This window comes from Danio rerio, chromosome 10, assembly GCF_052040795.2.
Source record: "Danio rerio strain M-AB ecotype USA chromosome 10, GRCz13ab, whole genome shotgun sequence".
Classification (NCBI taxonomy): Eukaryota; Metazoa; Chordata; class Actinopteri; order Cypriniformes; family Danionidae; genus Danio; species Danio rerio.
This window is the reverse complement of record NC_141030.1, coordinates 45,157,501-45,182,500: the sequence shown is the minus strand read 5'-3', so window position 1 is coordinate 45,182,500 and position 25,000 is coordinate 45,157,501. Positions and strand designations below refer to the sequence as shown.

Below are 25,000 nucleotides of genomic sequence, written 5' to 3'. Positions count from 1 at the left end.
CAAGAGCACTCTGAAGCAGGTCTTCATTCAGGATGTCTCTGCACATTGCTGCATTCATCTTTCCCTCTATCCTGACTAGTCTTCCAGTTCCTGCTGCAGAAAAACATCCCCACAGCATGATGCTGACCCCACCATGCTTCACTGTAGAGATGGTATTAGCCTGGTGATGAGCGCTGCCTGGTTTTCTCCAAACGTAACGCCTGGCATTCACTCCAAAGAGTTCAATTTTAGTCTCATCAGAGCAGAAAATTTAGTTTCTTATGGTCTGAGAGTCCTTCAGATCCTTTTGGCAAATTCCAGGCGAGGAGTGGCTTCAGTCTAGCCACTCTACCATACAGGCCTGATTGGTGGATTGCTACTCAGATGGTTGTCCTTCTGTAAGGTTCTCCTCTCTCCACAGAAGAACGCTGGAGCTCAGACAGAGTGGCCATCGGGTTATTGATCACTTCTCTGACTAAGGCCCATATCCCCCGATCGCTCAGCTTAGATGGCCGGCCAGCTCTAGGAAGAGTCCTGGTGGTTAAACATCTTCCACTTACGATTGATGCAGGCCACTGTGCTCATTTGAACTTTCAGAGCAGCAGAAATGTTTCTGTAACCTTCCCCAGCCTTGTGCCTCGAGGCAACCTTCTCTCTGAGGTCTACAGACAATTCCTTTGTCTTCATGCTTGGTTTGAGCTTTGACATGCACTGTAAAACCCTACTCAGTGATTGTGCTGCAAAACTCCTCTTACTATAAAACACATTTTACTAGACTGTCCTGCTTTTACTGATTCCAGAAGACTTTTTCATGAAATTAACTCTTTTAAGGACATTTTTAACAGAGTGAAACCAGAAAAGATTTTAGAATTTTTATCATGTATTAACACAAAAAAAATCTTATTTAATTTATGTTTTATTTTGTTTGTTGATTTTTAAATTGTATATTTTTTGTTGAAAGATTCCTGCCATGAAAATAGCCTTGGTTGCTGACATGGCATTAAATAAAAAATACATTACATTACATTGACATGCACTGTCAACCCTGGGACCTTATATGGACAGGTGTATGCCTTTTCAAATCATGTCCAATCAACTGAATTGACCACAGGTGAACTCCAATGAAGCTGCTGAAACATCTCAAGATTGATCCGTGGAAACATAATGTACCTGAGCTCAGTTTAGAGCTTCACGCCAAAGGCTCTGAATACTGATGTACATGTGATTTTTCAGGTTTTTTATTTTTTTTTAAAAATCTGATTTCCCCCACAGTCCAAACACATGCGCTATAGGTGAATTGGGTAAGCTAAATTGGCCATAGTGTATAAGTGTGTGTGAATGTGAGTGTATGGGTGTTTACCAGTACTGGGTTGCAACTGGAAGAGCATCCGCTGCATAAAACATATCCCAAAACAGTTGGCGGTTCATTCCGCTGTGGCGACCCCTGCTAAAAAATGGAACTAAGCTGAATGAATAGCACTGTCTAAATCACAGATGATCAGAAATCACTGTTTTTATTGTCTGTTACGACAGTCACCATGTCAGCAGGAAATGATAACAGAACTATCTTTATGGTGAACTATTGCTCCAATCTCTCGCAGGCCCGAATGAAATACTCCTTAATGAAGTTCTGCAAGATTGCCAAAGCTCCAGAGCAGCTGTGGTGCAAAAGCAAAGATACGATAAACAAGCGACTGAACGAGCTGCTGGAAGTGCTGTGTAAACTAGGCCGAGAGCTGCCCTGGGTCAGGCCTACAGACATCCAGATGAACACTGTAACCACGCTGGTGGAGGACATCCTGAAGCACCGCAAAGCACTGCTTATACTGGCTGTAAAACACTACGAGAAACAACTGGAAGAGACTCAAACATCACAATACTCAGAAAGTGAGCTGTCAGATTCAAAGAGCTCTGTGCAGACCCAATGTAAAAGTCCTCCTGATGAAGAAGATGAGGGTTGTGAGCTGCCTCCGGATCATTGGGGTAAAAGGCACTTGTTTTTGCCGCCCTGCGTGAGGAGTCAGAAGAGGCTCAAGATAAACGAAGCGCCGCTGGAGGTCACCGGAGATGAAGACATTTCAGACAGTGAAATCGAGTCGTACATTCGCTCAGAGGAGGAGATTAAGCTGTTTGCGAAAGCTCGTAAAAAGATTTGTAAGTACTAATCAGCGCTGATTTCTTGTTACAATCAGGTTTTTGTTATGTGATTTATATTTTTTGTTACTTGGAATAGTTCGGTTGTAAATTTGAAAGTTTTTTTTTTGTAAATAAAAAGATTTTGTTGTTAAAATATTTTTGTTAATAAAGAGTTTCTGGCTGAATCGATTCTCTGGTATTTCTGAGGTTGCACTTTACAATTAGGTCCCATTAGATAATGCATTAACTAATAATTTACAATGCACTACCTGACAAAACTCTTGTCACCTATCCAAGTTTTAGGAACAGCATATAATAACTTGACTTCTAGTTAATCATGTGGTATCAGAAGTGGCTTATATGAAAGGCAAAGGCCTCTAGATTACACTTTATTTCACCCACATCAAATATGATCATGCCTTGATTTTTGATTATTTCATTAGGACAGTAAGTTCTGACTTTGCTTGGACAAAAGTTTTGATACTTAACAGAAATAATGTCCAGTCTAGAATATAAAGTCCTGCTGCAGTGGAGACAGAATGAATATTGTGTCTGACTCCATCATGAGCTTGGAGGACTGCATCCATACATCTCTGACATGACTCAAATCACTTCGTTCATCAGGATTCTGTAGTTTCATCTTCAATGCCTCCTCCATCTTACCTCCGATATGCTCAATAATGTTCACTACTGGTGACTGGGCTGGCCAATCCTACAGCACCTTGACCTTCTTTGCTTTTAGGAACTTTGATGTGGAGGCTGAAGTATGAGAAGGAGCGCTATCCTGCTGAAGAATTTGCCCTCTTCTGTGGTTTGTAATGTAATTTTGATACCTCAGGTTGTTGATGTTCATCATTTTAAATAATTGTAATTATCTTTAAAATAAAATAAACATCAGCTGAAATTAAATATGTAAGAATGTTTTTTCAGCAAGTTGTAAAGAAAGCATGTCTACGTTGTTTATATGGAAAGAAAAAAGACAGCTGGAAAATGTTCACACAGAATTCTAATAACTGGAGTAGTTATACCAATAAAATAATACAAATCGTGTCAATAATGCTAAAATTTTACTGTGAGATCCCATAGGTCCAAAAAAGAGAGAGCACTGGAAAATTTTCCTGGGTTTACAATTTACATAATTAAGGCCCGTGCACACCAGGATGCTTTTTGATTGCGTTTTCCATCTACGTTTAACGCTTCGTGACTTATTAAAGGGCGCCAATGTAATCGTGCACACCAACACGCAAAACAACAGGCGCAAAAGCGTAATTTTTAAACAAACGCCTCATGCTCGTTTTTTTGTTTTGAAACGCCACGTCGACCTTTTTGTTCACGTGCATAGAGTTGCTGAAGTTACAGTAAACAGCACTTGGAGGTCCTCAAGAGCAAAACTGTCAATGCGAGCGCACATTGAAGATGCCTAGAGGCGATATGAACGTGCATCTGCTTATTGTACTGGTGAACAATCATTTCTTCATCGCTAGAGCTGCTACTTGAACCATCCGTGCGTGTTTAAATCGCCAGTAACTTTAACAATAAGCGTGTCATCTTTCTCTTTTCTTTTTCTGTTACAAGCGGGTGTCAGAAGCTTAAAGTTGTGTAGCGCCATCTAATGTCAAGGAGTGATTTTGCAAACTTCTCCTCGACGCCAGTGAAAATCCCTTGAGTTTGAAGCTGGAAAAACGTCTCAAAGACGCTGATAATAAATGCAAACGAAAAGCGTCCCGGTGTGTTTGAGCCTTAATAAACTGGAGTAGTTATACCAATAAACTAATAAAAATCATGCCAGTGAGGCTAAATGTGATATCCCTGGGTTCACAAAAAAATTCATTGTCCTTGGTGTGTCGCCCTCTTTGGCTCTATAATTACAGAAAAACGAATACAATTAGCATCGCTGCTTTTTAGCTGAATGTTTAAAATGGTTTAAAATTAGGCTACAACGGTTTTAAATTAGATCATTTCAGATAACACATTACTAATAATGAGCAATACAACAGCATTGATGTTAATACAACTGTTTAACTCAAGTGCAATAAATATATTCAGAAGGTATTTTTAAAATAAAATCAACATCAGCTGAAATTAAATAGCGTATGTAGGCTAAGAACTGTTTATTTTCAGAATGTTCCTAAGAAAGCATATCTTATACATTGTTTATAAAGAAAGGAAAAAGAAACCAACTGTAAAATGTTCGTTTTTTTTTTTTTTTACTTGTGTTACATGTTCTGTGTTTACATGTAATAGCTAATAAACTGAAGTTGTTAAACCAATAAACTTATAGAAAACCATGTCAGTGATGCTAAAAAGAATCAGTGAGATCCCTGGGTTCACATCAAAATCGCTTGGGTTTGAATCTGGAAAAACATCTCGAATAAACGCTGATGATAAATGCAAATGAAAAGCGTCCCGGTGTGTATAAGCCTTAATAAACTGGAGTAGTTCTACCAATAAACTAATAAAAAAATCATGCCAGTGAGGCTAACTGTGATATCCTGGGGTTCACAAAAAATTCATTGTCCTTTGTGTGTTGCCCTCTTTGGCTGTATAATTACAGAAAAACGAATACAATTAGCATCGCTGCTTTTTAGCTGAATTTTTAAAATGGTTTAAAATTAGGCTACAACGGTTTTAAATTAGATCATTTCAGATAACACATTACTAATAATGAACAATACAACAGCATTGATGTTAATACAACTGTTTAACTCAAGTGCAATAAATATATTCAGAAGGTACTATTAAAATAAAATCAACATCAGCTGAAATTAAATAGCGTATGTAGGCTAAGAACTGTTTATTTTCAGCATGTTCCTTAGAAAGCATCTGTTATATACATTGTTTATAAAGAAAGGAAAAAGAAACCAAGTGGAAAATGTTCGTTTTTTTTTATTTTTTTTGTTTACTTGTGTTTGTGTTTACATGTTCTGTGTTTACATGTAATAGCTAATAAACTGAAGTTGTTAAACCAATAAACTAATAGAAAACCATGTCAGTGATGCTAAAAATAATCAGTGAGATCCCTGCCTGGGTTTACAAAAGAAGAGAGAGAGCACTGGAAAATGTTGAGTCTCTGCGTTTACTTTTAACATATGCTAATACACTATTAGCGTAGCTACCAATAAACTAAAACAAATCATGTCAGTAATAACTATATTAAACAGTGAGATCACTGGGTCCACACACAAAAAAAACGATTATTCTTTGTATATCGCCCTCTTTGGCTGTATAATTACAGGAAAGCTAATCTAATTAGCGTCGCTGCTTTTCGCGTCGTGTTCGTGATGACGTCATCGGCGCCATTTGATTGTTCTTCCCGCGCTGCTCGCCTCGAGGCTTCAGCTCCTCAGGTGTGTGATCTTGACAGCCAAGCTCTTTTAAAGTGATTGTTCTCATTATTTTGTCTTATTATCTGTATCTGCTCGCCTCAAGATCAATTGCTGCTCCGAACAAAAGAGCTTCTCTTGCTGCTGGAGTTCAGGCAAGGACATCCTGATGGATTTGTACAAGGTATTTGTCCTCTTGGAAATGTCACCCGCATTAGCATTTAAGGTTATTGGAAAGGAAGGACACAAACATGCTCTCCATAGTTAATGGGACGATCTGCTGTGTAAACTGTTCGCCTCTGTCTACCTGAAAAGTTCACACAGATGAGGTAAAAAGGAAAATTGCTTATTTAAAGTAGGTTAGTACTTTAATTCAGCAAAAAGTCACTAACGTAAACAGGTGTGACCCTATCGAATACAATTTACATTACTGAAGATTTTGTTTAAAGTAATGCAAAGAGAAATTTGAACATTATGCTATAAACTTTAGAGATGCATTGCTAAAACACATTACTAAGATTAAGAAGTAGTAATTTGTTAAAGTTTTTTTAAGGGGCGGGGAATGGAGCCATTTTTAGTAAAAAGAAATGATTAATAACCAGTGTGCGCATGATACGTTGACGATCGGAGGAACAACTTTTTTGATTAGTTCGTGTAATACATGCTATAGTCATTTTTGTATTTATTGTTAAGTAGATCTAGTTTATTAATACAACGTATTTAAAGGGCCATGACACCCCCCACTTTCGGTTAAAGTCTACTTCAGAATTTTTTCAAAAGATGCATGATTAATGGGCGTGGAGCTCCGCGAGCATCGGGCAGGAGTGGGCGTGGCCAGCAGGGGAGAAGGGGAGCGAACTGTTGTTGTCAGTTAGCTCACAAAATGAAACATAAAGAGGAGACGCATGAGTTTATAGTTTACAAAGTTAAAATGCAAATAAATGAACAGTGATTTAATGCCTTGCTACATTTGTTATTCGTAATTTCATATACAGACAACCACAATTTATATCATTATAAAGATAAGTGTGTTCATGTAAACACTATAAATGAGGACTTCTCCCTCAATCCCCGTATCCAGCAGACTCAGTGCAGCAGGTCTCCTGACCTGTCTATTTTAACCATTAACCCTGCTGGTAATCTAGAGGATTTAGGCAAACACAGCAGCACAGTGATGTGTCTGAATGTGAACGAACTCCTGATAAAAGACAGCGTCTCGTGCTGCTCTCCCGACAAAAATGCTTGCAGCACGCACACAGCTTTGCTGTATGATCGGCCCTGACAAGATCGCGGGGGAAAACATGCAACAAACCCTGTGGATGATGAAAACAAACGCATATGAGCCTTCATGAACGGCTGAATACTGTGTGCCGTGGTTTCCGTGTCTCTCAGCTCGGGCTTGACTCTGGCAGGTCTCATGAATAATTAAGCAGCCGGCTCTTCTCATAGGATAGGAAAACGCCGCTATGAATAATGATGAGAAACCGATGCGTCATCATTGCACTTGCAGTTTTGCGCTACGTCGCCGATTTTGATCCCGCCCCAAAAATCATTTTAAACCCGGAAGCTGAAATTAGCTGACAAAAGCTCAAAATTATCCAGTTTTCCCCACAATTAAAGCTGACAGGTGCTAACATTGTCTTAACTGATGCTCAACACACACACATCTGTTAATATAAAAAAAAAGTTCTCCAGGGTGTCCTGAACCTTTAAGTTTTCGTTTTTTTGAGGGATATTTATTGTATTCTGACCTACAGTATCCTCTGATTAGCTATTTCCATAGGTTAAACTACAAACTCTATATGTATATAAACGCCTACTTCATGAGAAAAAAGTTTTGTAAACACTTCTGATGTCAATCTGTGCTCTCTAGATCTGCCAGTTTCAGAATGTTGAATGATTTTTTTCTCTAATGGACTGATTGGTGTGATTTTTGCATTCACAGTGGTATGAACTGTTATAGGGGTGGTCAAATGTATATTTATATTACATGGTTTCAGCTACATTCAATCTTTCATGGCGGGGCGCCACACCAAAATTGATCCCGCCACGGCTACATTACAGCTTTTCATTCAAAATATTGTCGTGTTTTTTTTAATAGCGAGTGATAATCGCACCAAAACATATTAAAAGGTAAGTAAATTATAACAGCGCAAACTTTTCTGTAACCGTAGCAGTGCTGTGCGTCATTTGTTTAACCCTTTAAGGTACCCTGTAATAACCTGACTATATTTAGTTAATGTTATGCTAGTTGCATATTGCTCGAACATGAATAGATACTACATTTAGTAATGTTACCTACACATAAGACCACTAGCATCTATTCAACTTTAAGTGGTATTTGACAGCTCAGAGGAGGTTGCTTTTTTACCACCAGAGGGCATAGTTTCATCGATTCAAGCGGACATGCCCCCAGCGTTTCACTATCTGCTTAAGTTGGGACATATGAAATACTGTTTTTGAGTCCAAGCCACTACTTATTTGAATTACGAAAATATTTTCCTTTTTAGCCGTATCACACATTGAAGTGAATTTTATACTAAATCATGGTGTTCTGTATACAACGGTCTCTGGACTTGTTGCATCACAGACACTAATATTTTACCAATTTAATACAAAGTAATCACTTTCTGGCCATCTTATATTGTGGATGTATATGTTGTGATTTTCGAAAGTATTACAGCGCTTTGTAATTGTTTGTTATTATCATTTGTTGAATCTCCCTATAGTTTGATAAAGCACTTGGACCCGGAAGCCGATTCGAGTGACGTCAAAATTAACAAGCGGCAGGCCCGGATTGGCTTATCGGGAGGACCAGGAGAATTCCCAGTGGGCCGGTCCGTTTTTTGGCCGCGAGGGCCGGTGTCCCTAGCTCCAGAATCTGTCGCTCTCAGCAGTCACACTTTTTAAAAATAATTTATATATTTACTTGACCACAGCCTTCTTATTCATTATTTTACCGCAGCTCTGCTCTTTTTATCTATTTTCTCGTAGCCCCGTGAGCAGGATGCAGCCTGCAGGTTAATGATGATATAACTAAATAAGTCACCATTTAATGTACAGCTGTTGTGGTACAATGGTTAGCATGTTAGGTTATGACGCTGCCAACCCGGGTTCGGTCCTCGTCTGTGTAACATATATTTGTTATTAAGACATATAATACTGTAAGGGTTGTTGAACATTTGAAGTTCTAAAACAGCTGTTTTCTCAAAAAAAGACGTGATCGTGTCAATAGAAACTGAATTGCAAATGACCTTATTTTAATATAGTCAGTTGTGAACTGAGGAGGGCCGGTCTAAGGCTTGAAACTCCAGGGCCCGGTTTTTCAAAAGTAATCCACTAGGATTTTGGATAAGGGATTGGATCAAATCTTGAAAATGGGTTTTTTAAAATAAAAAAACGGATTACATAATCGGATTAGATCACATAATCTAATCTTGGTTTTGATCCGGATCAAACCTTTAGTTTGGGTTTTTCAGACCTTTTTTGTAGGATCTGGATCACTTTGATCCAAAAAACCTGGATTAAACTGATCCCATCAGAAGGGTGGATTTAGCGTGGATTTCATGCCCGAAATGTAATGAAAACTTAAAAAATTTATTAAATAATGCTATTTTTGGATCATACAGTATCTTACGAGATATACTATTTATTCATAAGGTTTTAATTTTATTTGTTCATCTGTCAGGCTATAGTGAGTATAGGCTTTAACGTATTCAGCCTTTCAGTATAGGCCTACAGCAAAGTAGAACGAGTTTGGCCTCATAAAATAATCCCCCAAACAGCTGTCAAAACTGACCAAAAACAATACATTTTATTCTTTCACTAACTGATATATATATATTCATCACAATGAAAAATATTTTTCTTTTTAGAATATTTATTAGTGATGCATGCAATGATTAAAGAATAACCAAAAAAAATGCAAACAATGGCAATCGCTGATTTTTAAAATCTCTTTCAACAATTGCAAAAAGAGACTTAAAGGGCAGAAGCACAGCTTCGTCTGGCAGAGAAACAAGCTGCTCTCTCCACATCAGATGAGGAAGTCTGAACTTATTGTGGAGTTTTTGACATTTAGTCTTTTTTTTATTTACATCTATATTTGAAACTTATTATAAATATCCTCAATGTACAGTGTTGTAGGTCTCAGATGAGTGGACTGCTTAAAGAGGATGGGGTGTTGTTTTTCTTGTTTTTATTATTTATTATTATTATTTTAATAATTATTAAATTTTCTTAGTTTTCATTTCAAATAAAAATAATGTTATGTTGACCCCACGCTGGCTTTTCTACTCTTTACATATCTATTGTTCTACATTGTGATGTCCTTTCCTGTTTGAGCACTGGTTATCCAGATTTAGTGATCCTGAAAAGTTCCTATCCGGATCAGATTGATCCAATCCGATGTTGCTTTAAAAAAACTGGCTAAAAAAGTAAGCTGGATTACGTGATCACGGATCGAAAAAACAGGATTACTAAATCCGGATCAATTTTATCCGGATTAAACCTTTTGAAAAACCGGGCCCAGGGGTCCGTTCTTCGTACGTGGATTACTCAGTTAGCTGGATATTGACGATTTGACACAATCCAGGATCGTTTCGTTCTTCAAAGCTGATCTGAGAGTTGTTGTCATGGCAACAGTTCTGCTAGCTCAAACCTGATCGGGAGCAGGTTCAATTCATATAAACAGGATTAGATCAGGTCAGTTCAAGCAAAGATAATAGAGAAAGTACCGAATTATGATATTTTTTTACAGTAGTAGTTATATACACTTGGGAAAATAGTTTAAAAAAATTAACTATATATATAAAGTTATTGTTATTAATAAAATAATTAAAGTTATATTAACAAAACTTATGCAATCTGCACCCTCGAATGAAAGTACAAAGAGAAAATGTATTGATATGAACTTTTTAGATCGCTTTAGTACAATTTGTGTATGATAATAGAAATGCAGAATATGTGACTTTTTAAAAAAAAGAAATAATACATCAATGCAGTCATGAACATGTTTTGACAGTAAATATGCCGGTGATTATGCTTCACAAAAGTTGCAGACGCCTTTACCAATATCAAAATGCTTTTGTAAACATCCAGTTATTCCATACAGCGATTAAAAAAACGGCTACTGTAATAAAGAAAATATTTTCTAAATGTAAAACTAAATACATTGATATGCATTGAAATACATGATAAATACTCTTGACACATGAAAGTGTAAAGCCTGCAGTTCACAACATGTGTAGTTATTGCGTGTCATATTTAACAAATCGTCGACTTCTAATTTGATGTAATTTTGCTCACATGGATAATTGAATATTAATCAGATGATGTCATTACGCTGCTGTGCCGTCAGCCAATCGTTGCATTGCTGATCACGATTTCGAAGATCGATAGATCTGTCCTTCACAACACATGCAGCGATCTCAGATCAGTTCATCCAGACATTCTAATCTGATTCACGAACTTGTTTGAAGAACCAAATTAGCCAGAGATCAGTTATCAAGATTAAAAGATTCAGGATCGGCAAAATCATCTTAGATCATTTAAGCGAGGTGCGAAGAACAGACCCCAGGGCTGAAAAAGAGTCCCACTCCGGCCCTGACAAGCGGATAGATTTCCTGCAAGATTTTACCTGCTATTTGTTATCATCCAGATTTGACGGGTGATTAGTAGCACATTTTTTTATTTCATGTGACAAACTCAGATCTTCTACCCCAACTTTAAAATGAATGCTTTTCCTTTAAAAAATATTGAAAACAGTTTTCACAAACATATGAAGCAGCACGATTGTTTTCAGCTCTGGTAATTATTTTTAATTGAGTCTTTCCAAGATTTCTGAGGCATCATGTGACACTTATATGTTAAAATATTTGTTCTGCAGTATTTTGTTATGCAGCCAAGACAAAAAAAAAAAGCAACAACCCAAACTTCGGAATCATTCAAAAACGACCAAAACATCAAATGAAGTTCTTCTTCTTTTATGAACATGCAGTTTTATTAAAATCTCTCCTTAAAGTACAGATTAATTAGTTCACATTGTTGTTGGTCCACAGTCTATTTTTTTTAAACTCAAATGCTTTCCCTTCACAATGCGTCAGACATTAACATCATTTTCATATGAAGTTCATTTGTTGCGCTGTACATTCACAGAGCTTTAGTGCATTGAAAATCCTCTTAACTGATTTACAAGCAGGAAACTGCTAATGGGAAAGTAAATGGCAGGAAAAGAGTCATTACATTAAATCACATTGTACTTCTTGAATATGGGTTTCTCGCTTCATTGTGCATGTTTGAAAGAAAATTTCTCCCTTATAAATGTTTCTCTTAAGACTCCTGAAATATATTTTTATATTTAACATATATATATATATATATATATATATATATATATATATATATATATATATATATATATATATACATATATATATAATTTATTTTTTTTTTTATAGATGTCTGGTGGTAAAAATCGTTTCTTTTTTCCTCATGATGCAAATCCTGTATGCTTTTAAACAGAGTTGCATAAAAATGTGAACTAATGAAGCCAGGATAAAAGCTGAAATATATAGCGGCTGAATAATTCATAAATGTACCTGTAAGTGTCAGACACATTAAATCAAGCACAAAACATTACTATTGGATGGAGAGGCAACGGTTCGCTGCTGAATTATAACAATCCATAAAGACGGTTCTTCATGTAATGGTAATGCTAAAAACTATTTGATAAAAAATATTTAATCCATCTTGTATATATCTAATCAGGGGCGCCTGCTGGATTTTTTTCAAAGGTACGCACATATCCTGCATCACCCTGCCCCATCATCCCTTATTTTTATTTCGATCTTTAAATACACTGATGCTTGCTGTCAAAGGCTACATTATTTAAAGGTATTGCTGCTAGTGAGACGGAGAAAATGAAAGCACTTTATTTCAGTTACACTTTATTATTGTAACTTAATAAATTATTTTTTTTTGGTCAGTTATCTAATCATTATTATCTAAATTATCTAATTATCATAATTATCTAAACATGAATAACGAATAACATCTAAGGGGAAGTGCTTCAAAACCAGTCTCAAACTGTTGTGGAAGAGTGAGAAAACTCAGAAACTCGTGAGAAGTTTTTTGTGCCAGTCTGTCAGATAAAATTGTTTAAAACACCTTGAATGGTATTGCGGTTCCATTCGAGGACGCTTCGCAGGACCTGGAGTTCCCCTGGCTCAAGTGCTGATGAAAGGTCTCATGAGCAATATTTGTATCATCAGTTTTAGGCCTTTTGGCAAATGTCTTAATTAAGTTTAGCTGTTTTAAAGAGAGTTTACTCATTTTGAACCTTGTTTTAAACAATAGTTAACTGAATTGTATTTTTTAGTGCGTGTAAAAACTGGCAGCAAACTAAAGTCAATAGATGTCTTTACCCATCTCCCGCCATGCAAGTACATACTTTAAAACACACAAACGCACACCTTTATTTATTCTTATTCTGTCTTGCTTCATAAATATACCGTAGTGTATACTGTTTAATCAACAATATGAATTATGTAAAAAATAAGTAAATAAATAAAAAAGCAATATTAATTTGTGCCCTCTCATGGTAGGTAGCACACTGCAGGCGCCCCTGTATCTAATGGTCAGTTTTTGGTCGTTTATATCTGTTATTTGTTTTCAGATGTATTATTTTGGCAGTGTTATTTTGTTACGTTTTAGAATTTAATTATTCTACCCTGTTGTACGTGGTTTGTCTTAGGGTGCTTTCACACATGTCAATTGATTCAGTTGTTCCGAAACAGATTACAAATGTTACATTTTTGCTCTTGGTGTGGTTCGCTTTCACACGGCAAAGTTTCTAATCGGACCAAAAGAGCTAAAACAAGTCACGTGCGAGTAAACTCTCCTCACATTGGTCAGAGTGTCAGGGTTTATTTTGCTGAGTCCCGCTCGGCTGTCAGGAGAGGTGGTGGTTTGGTAGTGATTGACAAGGTGTGCGCGACGTGTCTAAAGAGTATGGAGAGATGCGGTGGGGAGGGGTGAGAAAGGTGCACGACGTAGCCTATTTGAGGACAGGGACACGAGATTACCGGGAGATCATCACTCGTTTGATGGCATCCAGAGACTCGCGAAACTTTCCGCCCTACTCATAATTCTCTCTTCATATAGCTGTATGCCTATTACATATCCATAAAACACTGTGATATAATCGTGCTCGGATCGGATTGCTTTCTCACTGCAATTGATCCACTTGAAGAGTCGAGACCACCTCATTCAAGCGATCTCAGAGCAATTGATTTGGTGCGGATCCGAGTGCGATTGGTGGTTTCACATATGCCAAACGAACCGCGCTAACTGGGCACACGAGACAGGTTCCGAAACAAAAGTGTAGGTGTGAAAGCACCCTTAGTTTACCAGATTGCTTCAATTAATCAACTTTTATTTATATAGCACGTTACTACAGCCAAGCTTGACCAAAGTGCTTTACACAAGTAAAAGCTAGTTATACAACACAACGAAAAAGCAGACAATCCAAAACAATACAAAAAATATCAATAAAATACAACAAACATTAAAACATTGTCAGTGCTATGCATTAAAAGCCAATTTAAACAAGTGGGTCTTAAGCTTGGCTTTAAAATGTTTCAGGTCAGTGATTGTATGAAGCTCTGTTGGAAGAGTATTAGGACCTGCCACTGCAAAAGAGCGGTCACCCCACTGCTTGTATTTTGACCGAGGGACTTCAAGCTGAACTTGGTCAGCAGATTGCAAAGCTTCTCTGCTTAACGTTATCTTTATTTCCTTTTTTTTACATCTTGAAGCACTTATATAACCTGTATAATGTCCATTGGAGTCTGTATAATAACCCATTTCACTTCACATTAATTGTGATTTTTTTTTTTGTTTTACATTTTCTTAAATCAAACAGTGTTTTATAATGTTAATATAATAATAATTATAAGGCTGTGCTTTATATAATTAAATCATTTTATTGTTAATGTACAGTGATTAATCTATGGTGAGGTAAGTGACTTGGTGAAGAAGTACCGGACTTTTGTCCTTGCATCCTCAGGAGTTTGTTCTTCCAAGTCTGGACTTTGCATACTTTGTATTAAGAAACAGCCGTAGTCTTTAGCCCCTTTCACACATACAGACCTTTTCGGAAAATTACTGTCAATTTTCCAGAAAGGGATCATGTGTGAACAGGCCCTTTTTGAAAACACTGATAAATTCGTTCCTGCAATTTTCCGGAAAGAGAAGTTGTAACATTACCTGTAATTTTCTGGAATGCTGCGCTGTGTAAATGCAGAAGGAAGATTGCCGGAAAGAGCGCGTACATGATTAGAACATGCTGACGTGAGACGTCTACTTTAGCCAATCAGAACGCTCAGACGCATTCACTGCGCTGTTCATGAAAATAAAAATATTTTTCCAGACACATTTAGCTGCTGTATGTTAGTCAGATAATGTTTCCATGTTCCTTCTGAATGCCAACTGTGTAAACAATTATCGATAAAATACTTATAGAAACCCGCTGTTTGTTTACCTTCAAGCTCTGCTTCAGTTGCTTGCGCGTGTGCGCGTGACAGAGCCGGTTAGCACCCACACATACTACGAATGTTTCGACATCTGAAAGAGTTTCTCCATGTTTTCATCAAAGTTGTTCGCGATACTTATCCATCCACAGAATTTGTAATAAAGTCAAATGTGTAAACATTTAGCGGCGGTTCACACCTCTGTCTTTAAGTGTCTCTGGGATAAAGCAGCTGCATGAATGCTAAAGCTTTAAAGGGTCACGAAACACCAAAACACATTTTTTGAGCTGTTGACAGTCGTATATGTGTCCCACACTGCTAAAAACATTATAAGGACGCCTATATTTCACAAAAAAGTGTAAATTGGTTGTTTTTGTGTTATTTCAAGCAAATTCGTACTTCCGGTTTGAAACGAATTTTTGAAGCTGCGTCACGGTCATGACATAATAGCGTGTATTCCAGCGTGCAGACTGGACGTCTGTGCCAGAGTGTGTCTTATTACGTCTTACAGTGTGCTGCATTAATGCATGAGTAGGGCTTGGTTCAAACCAATCAGCGCGCTCTATTGTGCAACTTCATTAATATTCATTACTATCACAGTGTTTACACGACAGAGAAGCCATGTTGTGTTGGCAAAACAAGCGTGAAGTGTTGCTTTTATAGTTTGCTGCAGTGAAGTTTTGTTTTCATTTTCTCTCTGTGAGAGCTCAGAGTCATGTGTGGATTAACAGTGTACGCGACGCGCGACAACAATAACTTACATGTCTAAGGAGGATTATTGTTTACCTGAGAGCTGTTCTCATCTGCAAATGCTGAGATCCGGATTCGCTTGTAGTCTCCTCTTAATAAAGACGCGGCTCTAGTTGCTGGTGATTGTCCTGTCTCTCCAGATTTGGTAAGTGAGCGATCAGCGCTCTTTGTTTATTCAGTTTGTTCGTATCGAACTAAGTTAACTATTGCACCGAGTGTAAACACGTTAGCACCACAACCAAACTTTAACCTCGTGTAGGATTTTTACCGCATTTTGTGATTGGAATAACACACACGGCTTTCTGACACTACCTGCCGTGTGCATCTAAGTTTCTGGGAAATGCTGAGTTTTTTTTCTCTCATTCTCTGTGTGGTTTCAAACATTGCATGAAAAATACACGCTTAGAGCAGATCCTCGAATCAATTATTTAGTTTGTCGCGAGGGACATGAATGAATTCTTTGAATGAAAGACAGTTAAAGTCCACCAATTATTAATTTGGCAAATAATTCCACAACAGATGCCCATGCAAACACAGTCGCGTGCCCAAATAGACACTCCCACACCAAGCCTCTTTTCTTCCTCCGACACTCCCCCCTAAACAGAGCTGGACACACCCACTTTTCTGGCTTTTTTCCAAAGTAGAGGTGTAAAAACACCCTGCTGAAACGAGGGGGTTTCATGGCCCTTTAAATAAAAGTGAAGCCATCAACAAAGCTCGACCACTTCTATGTTTGCAAATACAAGCGGAGCCATTTAGAGGTCATTCTTGGTTAATGATGTCAGAATTTACCAGTATTTTGGAATAGTCGTGTCAATGGACTTTTCCAGAAAAAGATCTGCAACATTCGTGGCTGTGTGAACAGTGCTTTTTTGAATTTACCGGTAAAGTCGTTCTGGTTATTTTCCACATATTTACCGGTATCACTGTGTGAAAGGGGCTTTTGATTAGATGCACTTCCATTACGTTTTTAGAGGGCACTGACAGTAGTATTGGTAACCTAGCAACCACCAGTAAACAAGGCAAGCATAATGGAGACAGCACTGCAGTTAATAACAACTATATTCAATTAAATGTCATAGTTATAAATGTAACTCATCCGTTTCCTTTATATTAAGTTATATTAAGTTTGCATAATTAAGGGCGTGGTCACTTGATTGACAGCTAGGTCTCGTTGGTCGCCGTCTTGTCACCTCAGCTGAATCCTGCAGATTAGTCACTGAACTCGGCATATTTATCGTATTTCTGTGTTGTTTTATGTGGCTTTACAGAGTCAACTGCCTTTTGGACTTGTTTCCTACAATTATTAGATGGCATGGCATGCTGAGTGCACTTAATTGTGCTCCCAAACCATTCACGTGGCCTCCGTTTCCCATGTGAGTAAAGTTAAATACTTATATACCATCTCTATACATGTATTTGTTGTATTTAAGATCATTTATCATTTATATTTATATTTAGAGCTGTAATGCACTCCAGAATCTGTCAGACTGATTAGCTGTAGGCTCTAGAACAGTCATCTGAAGCGTTGTCATACAGTGTTATACTGGATGTCATCAATAGTCCTGCATTTACTAACACAGACTACATCTGAAGTGTTTGGAAGTAATCAGCGTTTTCCTCCTGTTGAAAACGTCATAAGAACAATGTTTAGTGGCTCAATGTGTTACAGTAGTGTTTTTACAAGTCTAAACACTTATTTGATATAGTGTACAACCAAGCACAAGTGGTCAGAATACAAATGAGTCACAGGTGATAAAGTATTAAGCGTTCTCCCAAAGTAAAGTGTGTCTGAACCAGGTCCGGATCGAGTGCTTTTATAAAAATACATATAAGCCCACATCTTCAATCACAGAAGCGGCAGCAAATCTTTAGCAATGAACTCCCGCACTGCCTTTGTTATTTTTATGTGTCTCTCGGAACCAGTTGGGTATGTTTGCTTGAAAGATTTAGCGAGGGAATGTTGCTATTTGGAGGACTTTATTACCTTCTCTGCTATCCTGCGTTCAGACAGTGATATTGAGCATAGTGATTGGATATTTACTTGCGGGGAGGAGTTTCCTCATCTCAGCTCATAGATTTAGAGGCACACACTGTCAATTCGGGGAGATATAAAACCCACATAAATTATTTAAAAGCAGAACTGAGAAAACCGCAATTCACGAGCGCGTATTGAACCGTGGATGTCGTACCGAAAGGTTCAATATTATATTGAGAACCGTGGCATCCCTAGTGTTTAATTGATATGCTGTTTTCCTATATAGTAATGGTTTTTGAATGTAGGTTTTTTCGTATGTCTTGCAAATTGTTTTTGAATATGAGGGTAAATGTCTCCTGTAAAATTTATTATATGGGTAGAGGTGAAGGTAAGACTTGTGATTTTTAATCTTTGGGTAATTGTCAAATGTAGAAAACTTTTAATGTCAACTGTTAGAATTTTATTGTATTGATATACACCTGATTAATGATAATAGTTGATACACTTTATCTCTGTAGAGTGAGGTCGGAAATGGGAAGATTGTTTATTGTCATTGCTGTGAAGATTATAAGTTATTGTGTGATTAATGGATAATGAAATAAGAGTGACGGTTTAACTAATTGCACATTGTGATTGACTATGGAATAAAAGGGTGGAGTTAGAGAATTGTGTCACACACTGAGGAAGGCTTTGTGCCGAAACGTCTGTTTGTCTGTTATCACCCGTAAAATGTAAGAAAAAGTAAAAATAAAAACAGTACGAAGCAATTGAGTGCGAATCATTACCTTCTTTTGAATAATAGTAATGATAAGATTAACGTACCAAACCAAAAAAGTAACTAAAAAAAACACAAGCGCGCAGGACAAACTTCATTAACTCTGCACACGTGATCCCTAGTGTTTACACTCAGTAAATAGCAGTGAGTTCGGTGAACTGATGACCTTCACGGCCAGTCATACTCATTTCTGTATGATTGTGCTCAAATGTTAGTGGGAAATGGACGTTTTTAAAGTTTCAGTATCGATTGGTACCTTTGTAAAAAAAAAAAAAAAACCTTGAGCAGTCCTTAAAACAGTCCAACCATGAAAAAAATAATTAGATTTTTGTTTATTTTCATAGCAAAAGCACAAGAGTTGAAGAGTTGATTGGGTTCTCACAAACACGAAATGGCAACAGTGTGAAATTGAGTCTGAATTAAGTTTGAAAATGGTGATTTGCCATTGAGCTTGAAATGCTTTTGCAGTGACAAACATCCATACAAAGTTAGATATGTGAAAAATGTGCTGTGCTCTTTTCACTCAATAACAACGTCAACACAAGAAGAGACTAGTGAGAAAACAGCAGTTCAGAAAGCATTTTATCATACCCCTGTTGATGTTTGCCACACCAATAAAGTCACGACACATTTATTTACATAGCACTTTATACAATAGATTGCTTTAATGAAAGCAGATTTACATGAAATACAGCGTTACACTGTAAAAGTTTCTGTATTTTCCATTTAATTACAGCTGTGCATTGCATTATGGGATGTTGAGTTCTGCTCTGACTTTTGATGCTGAAAACTCTACAGTTTAACACAGTGATTTTTATTGACATTTTAGTGGTTTGAAATAATATGTTTAAGAACTAATATATAATTAAATAAGTCAGAAAATAACAGGCGGTTTATTACAGGGTTTTTGTAGCGTAATTTACAACAACACAGACAAAATATTACTTTATTAAAAATGCTCATAAAAGTCACCGTTTCCAACTCTTTAAGGTTAAAAGTTGGAGGAAAGATCACGATCCCATAATGCAATTTAAAAGCATAAAAAATTGGGAGAAATAAAAACATAAATTACAAAATATGGAAAACCTGCTAATTTATGGACATTTTTACAGTGTAGTATTACTTTTAGTTATTATTATAACTTGAGTTTCTACTGTGGAGCATCTCTCCAGTGTGGACATTTTCACTTAATCTTGACAAACTGAACAAGAAACAAACCACAGATGACTTATGTTTAAAAAAGAGCCACGCCCACATATGACATCATTGACAAATGGGAGCTCAAAGGCTTTGCTTTGAAATGCCATCACACCAGTTCATTTTCTGATATGTATCAGGCCTTTACGTCAATACTGGGTTTGCTATGGTGTACGTTGGTAGCAAAACTGTCATATTGGTTGATTTTGTTCATAATCATGTTACAAACGTCATTCTCCAATATACAGTGTATCAGCTCATAAGACCAAAGATTTAATGGCCATACCTGCTAACACTCCAGTTTTTCTTAGGAGTCTCCCATATTTCAGACCCATCTCCCGCCACCCTCCAGTTTTGTTATTTCTCCCGGAAATCTCCCATAATTTAGCCCCCCAACCTCTACCCCTTTAAGCCTGGTTTATATTTCTGCGTCAAGTGACCGGTATGACCCACGGTGCATGCAACGCGCGTAGCTGTGCGTTTATACTTCTGCGCGCTGTCTCTGTTGGTCTACACTTCCGAAATGCTAGTTGGCAGTGAGGTGTAAATGTTCCTCTGTGTCGAGTTTCCTCACTGCTGTTTTGCTTTTCCTGAACACTTCCTGGATGTACAAGGGGCTCAAACTCGCTCATGTTGAGGCAGGAACCGGCGGACGTGCAACAACTTTAACTATGAGGTAAACACAAAACAAAACTTTCCATCCGGAGCTCCTTCACGGGACTCCACACTTGTAAACAATCGCTCCATTGGGCTCGTGTCCAGCTCGCGCCATTCGTGCAGCTCTCGGTCCCGCCCACACTCGTCAGCGCTACCAAGGCGACCGATCACAGAGCTTGCGCTACGCGTCGTTGCGACGTGTAGTTACAATTTTTGAGAGGTGCACGTCAGCGACGGCCACAGCGAAGGGCTTTGCGTCAGCTCCGTAGCATACGCCGGCGTTTGACGCAGAAGTATAAATCAGCCTTTACTCTGGTCCTCAGCTTTGTGGTACAGTATATAACACCCTAGGATCGCCAAATCTGGTATAGTATCCGATCGCAGCAGCTGACCAAATCAGTGCATAGTAAAGTTACTTAGCTGTGTTATTCAGACAGCTCGGCCCGACACCTAGACATCCCCAACACTCCCACCACTCACTCTTATTAGGCTCCACATGCTTTCAGCTCATTTTCGAAGCCCTTAGTGTGTTCACAGTACGACGCTGGCCGTGGCGCAGTGGTTTGCAGGTATCCCGATGCGCCGGTGGCAGGTGAACATCTTTCGCAGCTCTGCACGAAAGCGGTCATGAAGCCATGCGTACAGAAACGGGTTGCAGCAGGACGAGCTCATAGCGCACAGATGACACAACAGCTGGATCAGCAGAAAGTGCCGCTTGTTGATCAGGCGGATATCGATGTCGCGCAGAACATTAAAAACATGGATGGGCAGCCAGCAAACAGCGAACGCCGCCACCACCAGGGACACCAGCCTGAAGATCTTCCTCTTCCTGATCCGCTGTGCTTCGGCCTGATCGCGTGTGCGATGTCCCGGAGCAACACAGTTGCGTAGTTTAACAGAGATGCACAAATACGAGACGCAGACAGCGGATAAAGGGAGGATGTAGGTCAGCAATAGCGTGCTGTAAGCGTACACCAGCCGCTGGGTCTCCTGACCAAGCCAGAACTCCTCGCAGATGGTCAAACCCTCATCTTTGAACTCCACATGGTAGGTGTGGGCCACCGCCGGAGCCACCAGCACACAGGACAGCAGCCAGATGCCGGACAGCACATACGCACAGGCCGCCATCGAGATGCGCTTCTTCAGAGGGTGCACTGTGGCGTAGTACCTGCACGATGAGACATAAGATTATTATTATTAGTGCTGTCAAAAGATTACCACACACATCTAAAATAAAAGCTTGCATTTACAGAGTTTACAAAGGATGGTTACCAGAGCAAGGAATTTATCACAGTATTTCCTATAATATTTTTTCTTCCGGAGAGTCTTATTTATTTTGGCTAGAATAAAAGCAGTTCTTCATTTTTTAAAAAACCATATTATTAGTCCCTTTAAGCAATATTTGTTTTGATTGTCTACAGAACAAACCATTGTTATACAATGACCTACCTAATTAACCTAGTTAAATGTCACTTTAAAGGGTCATGAAACACCAAAACACACAATTTGAGATGTTGACAGTCATATATGTGTCCCGCGCTGCTAAAAACGCTATTAGGACACACATATTTCACAACTCAAGAGTTCGCACTTAGCTGATGATTTATAAAAGCTTGTTTGGCATGCTGTCCCGAGCTCAAGGGATCCTCGAGCCCGGGGCTTCCTCCCATTGGCAGAGCGAGAGGGGAGCCTGAGCTCGATGGATCTCAGAACACCCCGACTGCGGTAGCTAAGGGAACAGAGGGGTTAGACAAATGCTTGATTGTTATAAGTGTTGAATGTCTTTGGATGGTGGAAGGAAACCGGAGAAGCTGGGGAAAACCCATGCGGACACGGGGAGAACATACAAACTCCTCACAGAAACTCAGAGGTAAAGAAGGAGAATAGGGGAGGGGGGGGGGGTTTCTTTCAAACGAAGATAAAATGAGCTGAAAACTGTGGCTATTTATAGTAGCTTAGGGCTCATATGATTGAAAGATAGTGATTAGCAAATACGGGACCGGCCATGATAAATCGCAAGCACGTGATCCTCTCGAAATTAGTTTTTTGAATAAACTTCACAAAGTGAAAATTGGTTGTTTTTAGGTTATTTCAAGCAAATTCGTTCTTCCAGTTTGAAACGAATTTTTGAAGCTGCGTCACTGTGATTAGATCCTTGCGTGAATTTCAGCGTGTAGACTGGCTGTACTGGCAAGTACAGCGCAACGTCTTTTGAGCTTTCAGCATTAATTCATGAGAAAGACTTGGTTCAAACCTATCAGCGCACTCTATTGTGTATGCGGTGCAACTTCATTAATATGCATGATAGCTTCGAAGACTATTTTTTTTTTACCTGTTACAGTGTTCAGACGGCAGAAAGACGCCAAGTTGTGTTGCCAAAACAAGTGGATAAAGAGGAATTGTTTGGAGATACGGGTCGTCAGTGTTGCGTTTATAAATCTGCTGCAACATAGGCTTTGTTTTCATTTCTCCGCTATGAGAGCACAGCTGGACTGGATTACAGTGCATGTGACATGCAACAGAAATATGCTTGTAAGAAACATTTTTTTCCCAAGAGCTTTACGCATCTGTAAATGATGAAATCCGGATTTGCTGCTCGTCTCCTTTTAATAAAGACGCGGCTCCAGTTGTTGTTGATTGTCCGGTCTCTACAGATTTGGTGTAAGTGTGTGATCAGTGGTTTTGTTTCTTTAGATGGCAAAGCTATTACGTAAAATCAGCAGTACTCTTTCAGTTTTTAAAGACAGATCTTAGTCAAAATTATTTAGTTACTAAGTTTACGGTATGTTAACATCACTACAATATTATAGACTGAAAGATATGCTGTAAATGCTGCTTGAATGTAAATGTATAAACACCTTCATCAAACTATTATCGTAGTGTAGGATTTTCACTGCATTTTGTGACGGGATAGTCTATACACATACGGCTTTCTGATGCTACCTATCGAGTGCATCTAAGTTACCAAAAAATGTGGAGTTTTTTTTTTTTTGTCTTATTTGACGTGCGGTAACATACATACTGTTAAAACAACACTCTTCCAGCAGTTCCTGCTTCCAATATCTCGTTTGTCACAGGGGGCATGCTTGAAATGTTCCTGAATGAAAGTGAAAGTGCCAAACTACAGATTAAGTTGACAAATTATTAGATTTCTGATGTCCATGTAATCTAGTAAACACTGCTAGTATCTTGAAAAATATCAAGTAAAATATTATTTATTGTCATCATGGCAAAGATAAAATAAATCAGTTATTAGAAATGAGTTACTAAAACTATTATGATTAGAAATGTGTTAAGAAAATATTTCTGTTAAACAGAATTTGGGAAAAAGATATACAGGGGGGCAAATAATTTACAGGGGCTAATCATTCGTATGTTTACTGTGCATATTTTTGTATTGCAGCCCAGGCTCATTGGACATATGTGCCCAGAGCTACATTTTTGTAAACTGAGAGTTATGTATGCTGGACTACATCTTCTTGCAGTTTTTATTTTCACAAATCCACTAGAGGGCGCTGTTTAGAATTTTTGACAATCTTAAATGTGTTTCTGGGATTCGTTTTCTTATATGTGCCATTTCTCGTAAAACCACTTGAGGACGCTGTGTACATTACTGCATATCTGTGAGAAAAGCTGGTTGACTTATTGTAGTGTGTCGTTTATATCAGCTTGATATCGACTTACCCATTCACCTCATTCCTTAACACTAAAACTACTAAGGTGGTAATTTTGACCACTTTTAATTTTTGCAATTTAATTACTTTGTTAAAATAAAAACATATATTTATAACTAGTGTTGGGGGTAACACATTACAAGTAACATGCGTTATGTAATAATGTTACTTTTTTATGTAACAATGCAATACATTTTAAAAATAAGTAATATTTGAGTTAGTTTTTTTTTTTAATGTAAAGCGAGTTTTCAGTTTAATTAATTTAGCTTTTTTTTTTTTTAAATAAACTGATGTATTAAAATTAAAGTAGTCACAAAATTAATGTTAAGAAAATGGAGGAGGTCATCATAGACCCCAGGGCAGTGAGCGATAGAAGCTCTGTTGTGGTTTATGATAAAGACATTAAGCAGGTTGATTCATATTATTATTTAGGGGTGAATATTGATTGTGAGCATAATTGGCACTCTCAAGGTGTCAAGTCTTTGTGCACAAATTCTTCAGCGATTTACACTTTTTATGTAGACTCAGATCATTTGGAGTGAGTAGCAGAATAATAACTTTTTATAAAGCAACAGAGTCTATTTTAAGATCTGGGATTATTGTTTGATTTGGGAATCTGACAGTAAAAATGAAAACCCAAGTGTATAACCTGATGAGAGTGACAGGAAAAAAATGATGGGAATTAAGACACTTTTTATCTGATTCTTCACACGTGCTGTCCGGGCTGATGAATTCTGGCAGAAGATACAGGGTCCCGTTATGCAAGAACAATAGATATAAACATTATTTTCTTCCTTTTTCAATTAAATTGATTGATGAGCAAGGGAAGGACGGTCAAAAATTAAGACAACGAGATTGCTTGGCACAACAGAGGGCAGTGGGGGCACGTTGTATTTTATTTTTACATAATCTTTTTAAGTTATTGATTTTATGAAATTCTATTTATATTAGGAGGTATTTTAGATTATATATTTTAAATATTCTTGGGATTTTTTTATGGA

General features: G+C 37.9%; 2 protein-coding genes across 3 annotated transcripts in view; one reads left to right on the top strand and one right to left on the bottom strand.

Moving 5' to 3' along the window:
• brf2 (BRF2 general transcription factor IIIB subunit) overlaps positions 1–2,304 on the top strand; it is a 17,307-nt gene extending 15,003 nt beyond the window's left edge. Inside the window, 1 exon segment of one of the 2 annotated variants that reach the window (NM_001003536.2) lies at positions 1,581–2,304. In NM_001003536.2, coding sequence (NP_001003536.2) covers positions 1,581–2,144 — 564 coding nt within the window. In that variant the 3' untranslated portion in view covers positions 2,145–2,304. 2 annotated transcript variants of the gene reach the window in all.
• A 16,481-nt stretch (positions 2,305–18,785) lies between these two features.
• Positions 18,786–25,000, bottom strand: part of prlhr2b (prolactin releasing hormone receptor 2b) — a 15,662-nt gene continuing 9,447 nt past the window's right edge. Inside the window, 1 exon segment of the mRNA NM_001115146.3 lies at positions 18,786–21,493. Coding sequence (NP_001108618.2) covers positions 20,857–21,493 — 637 coding nt within the window. The 3' untranslated portion in view covers positions 18,786–20,856.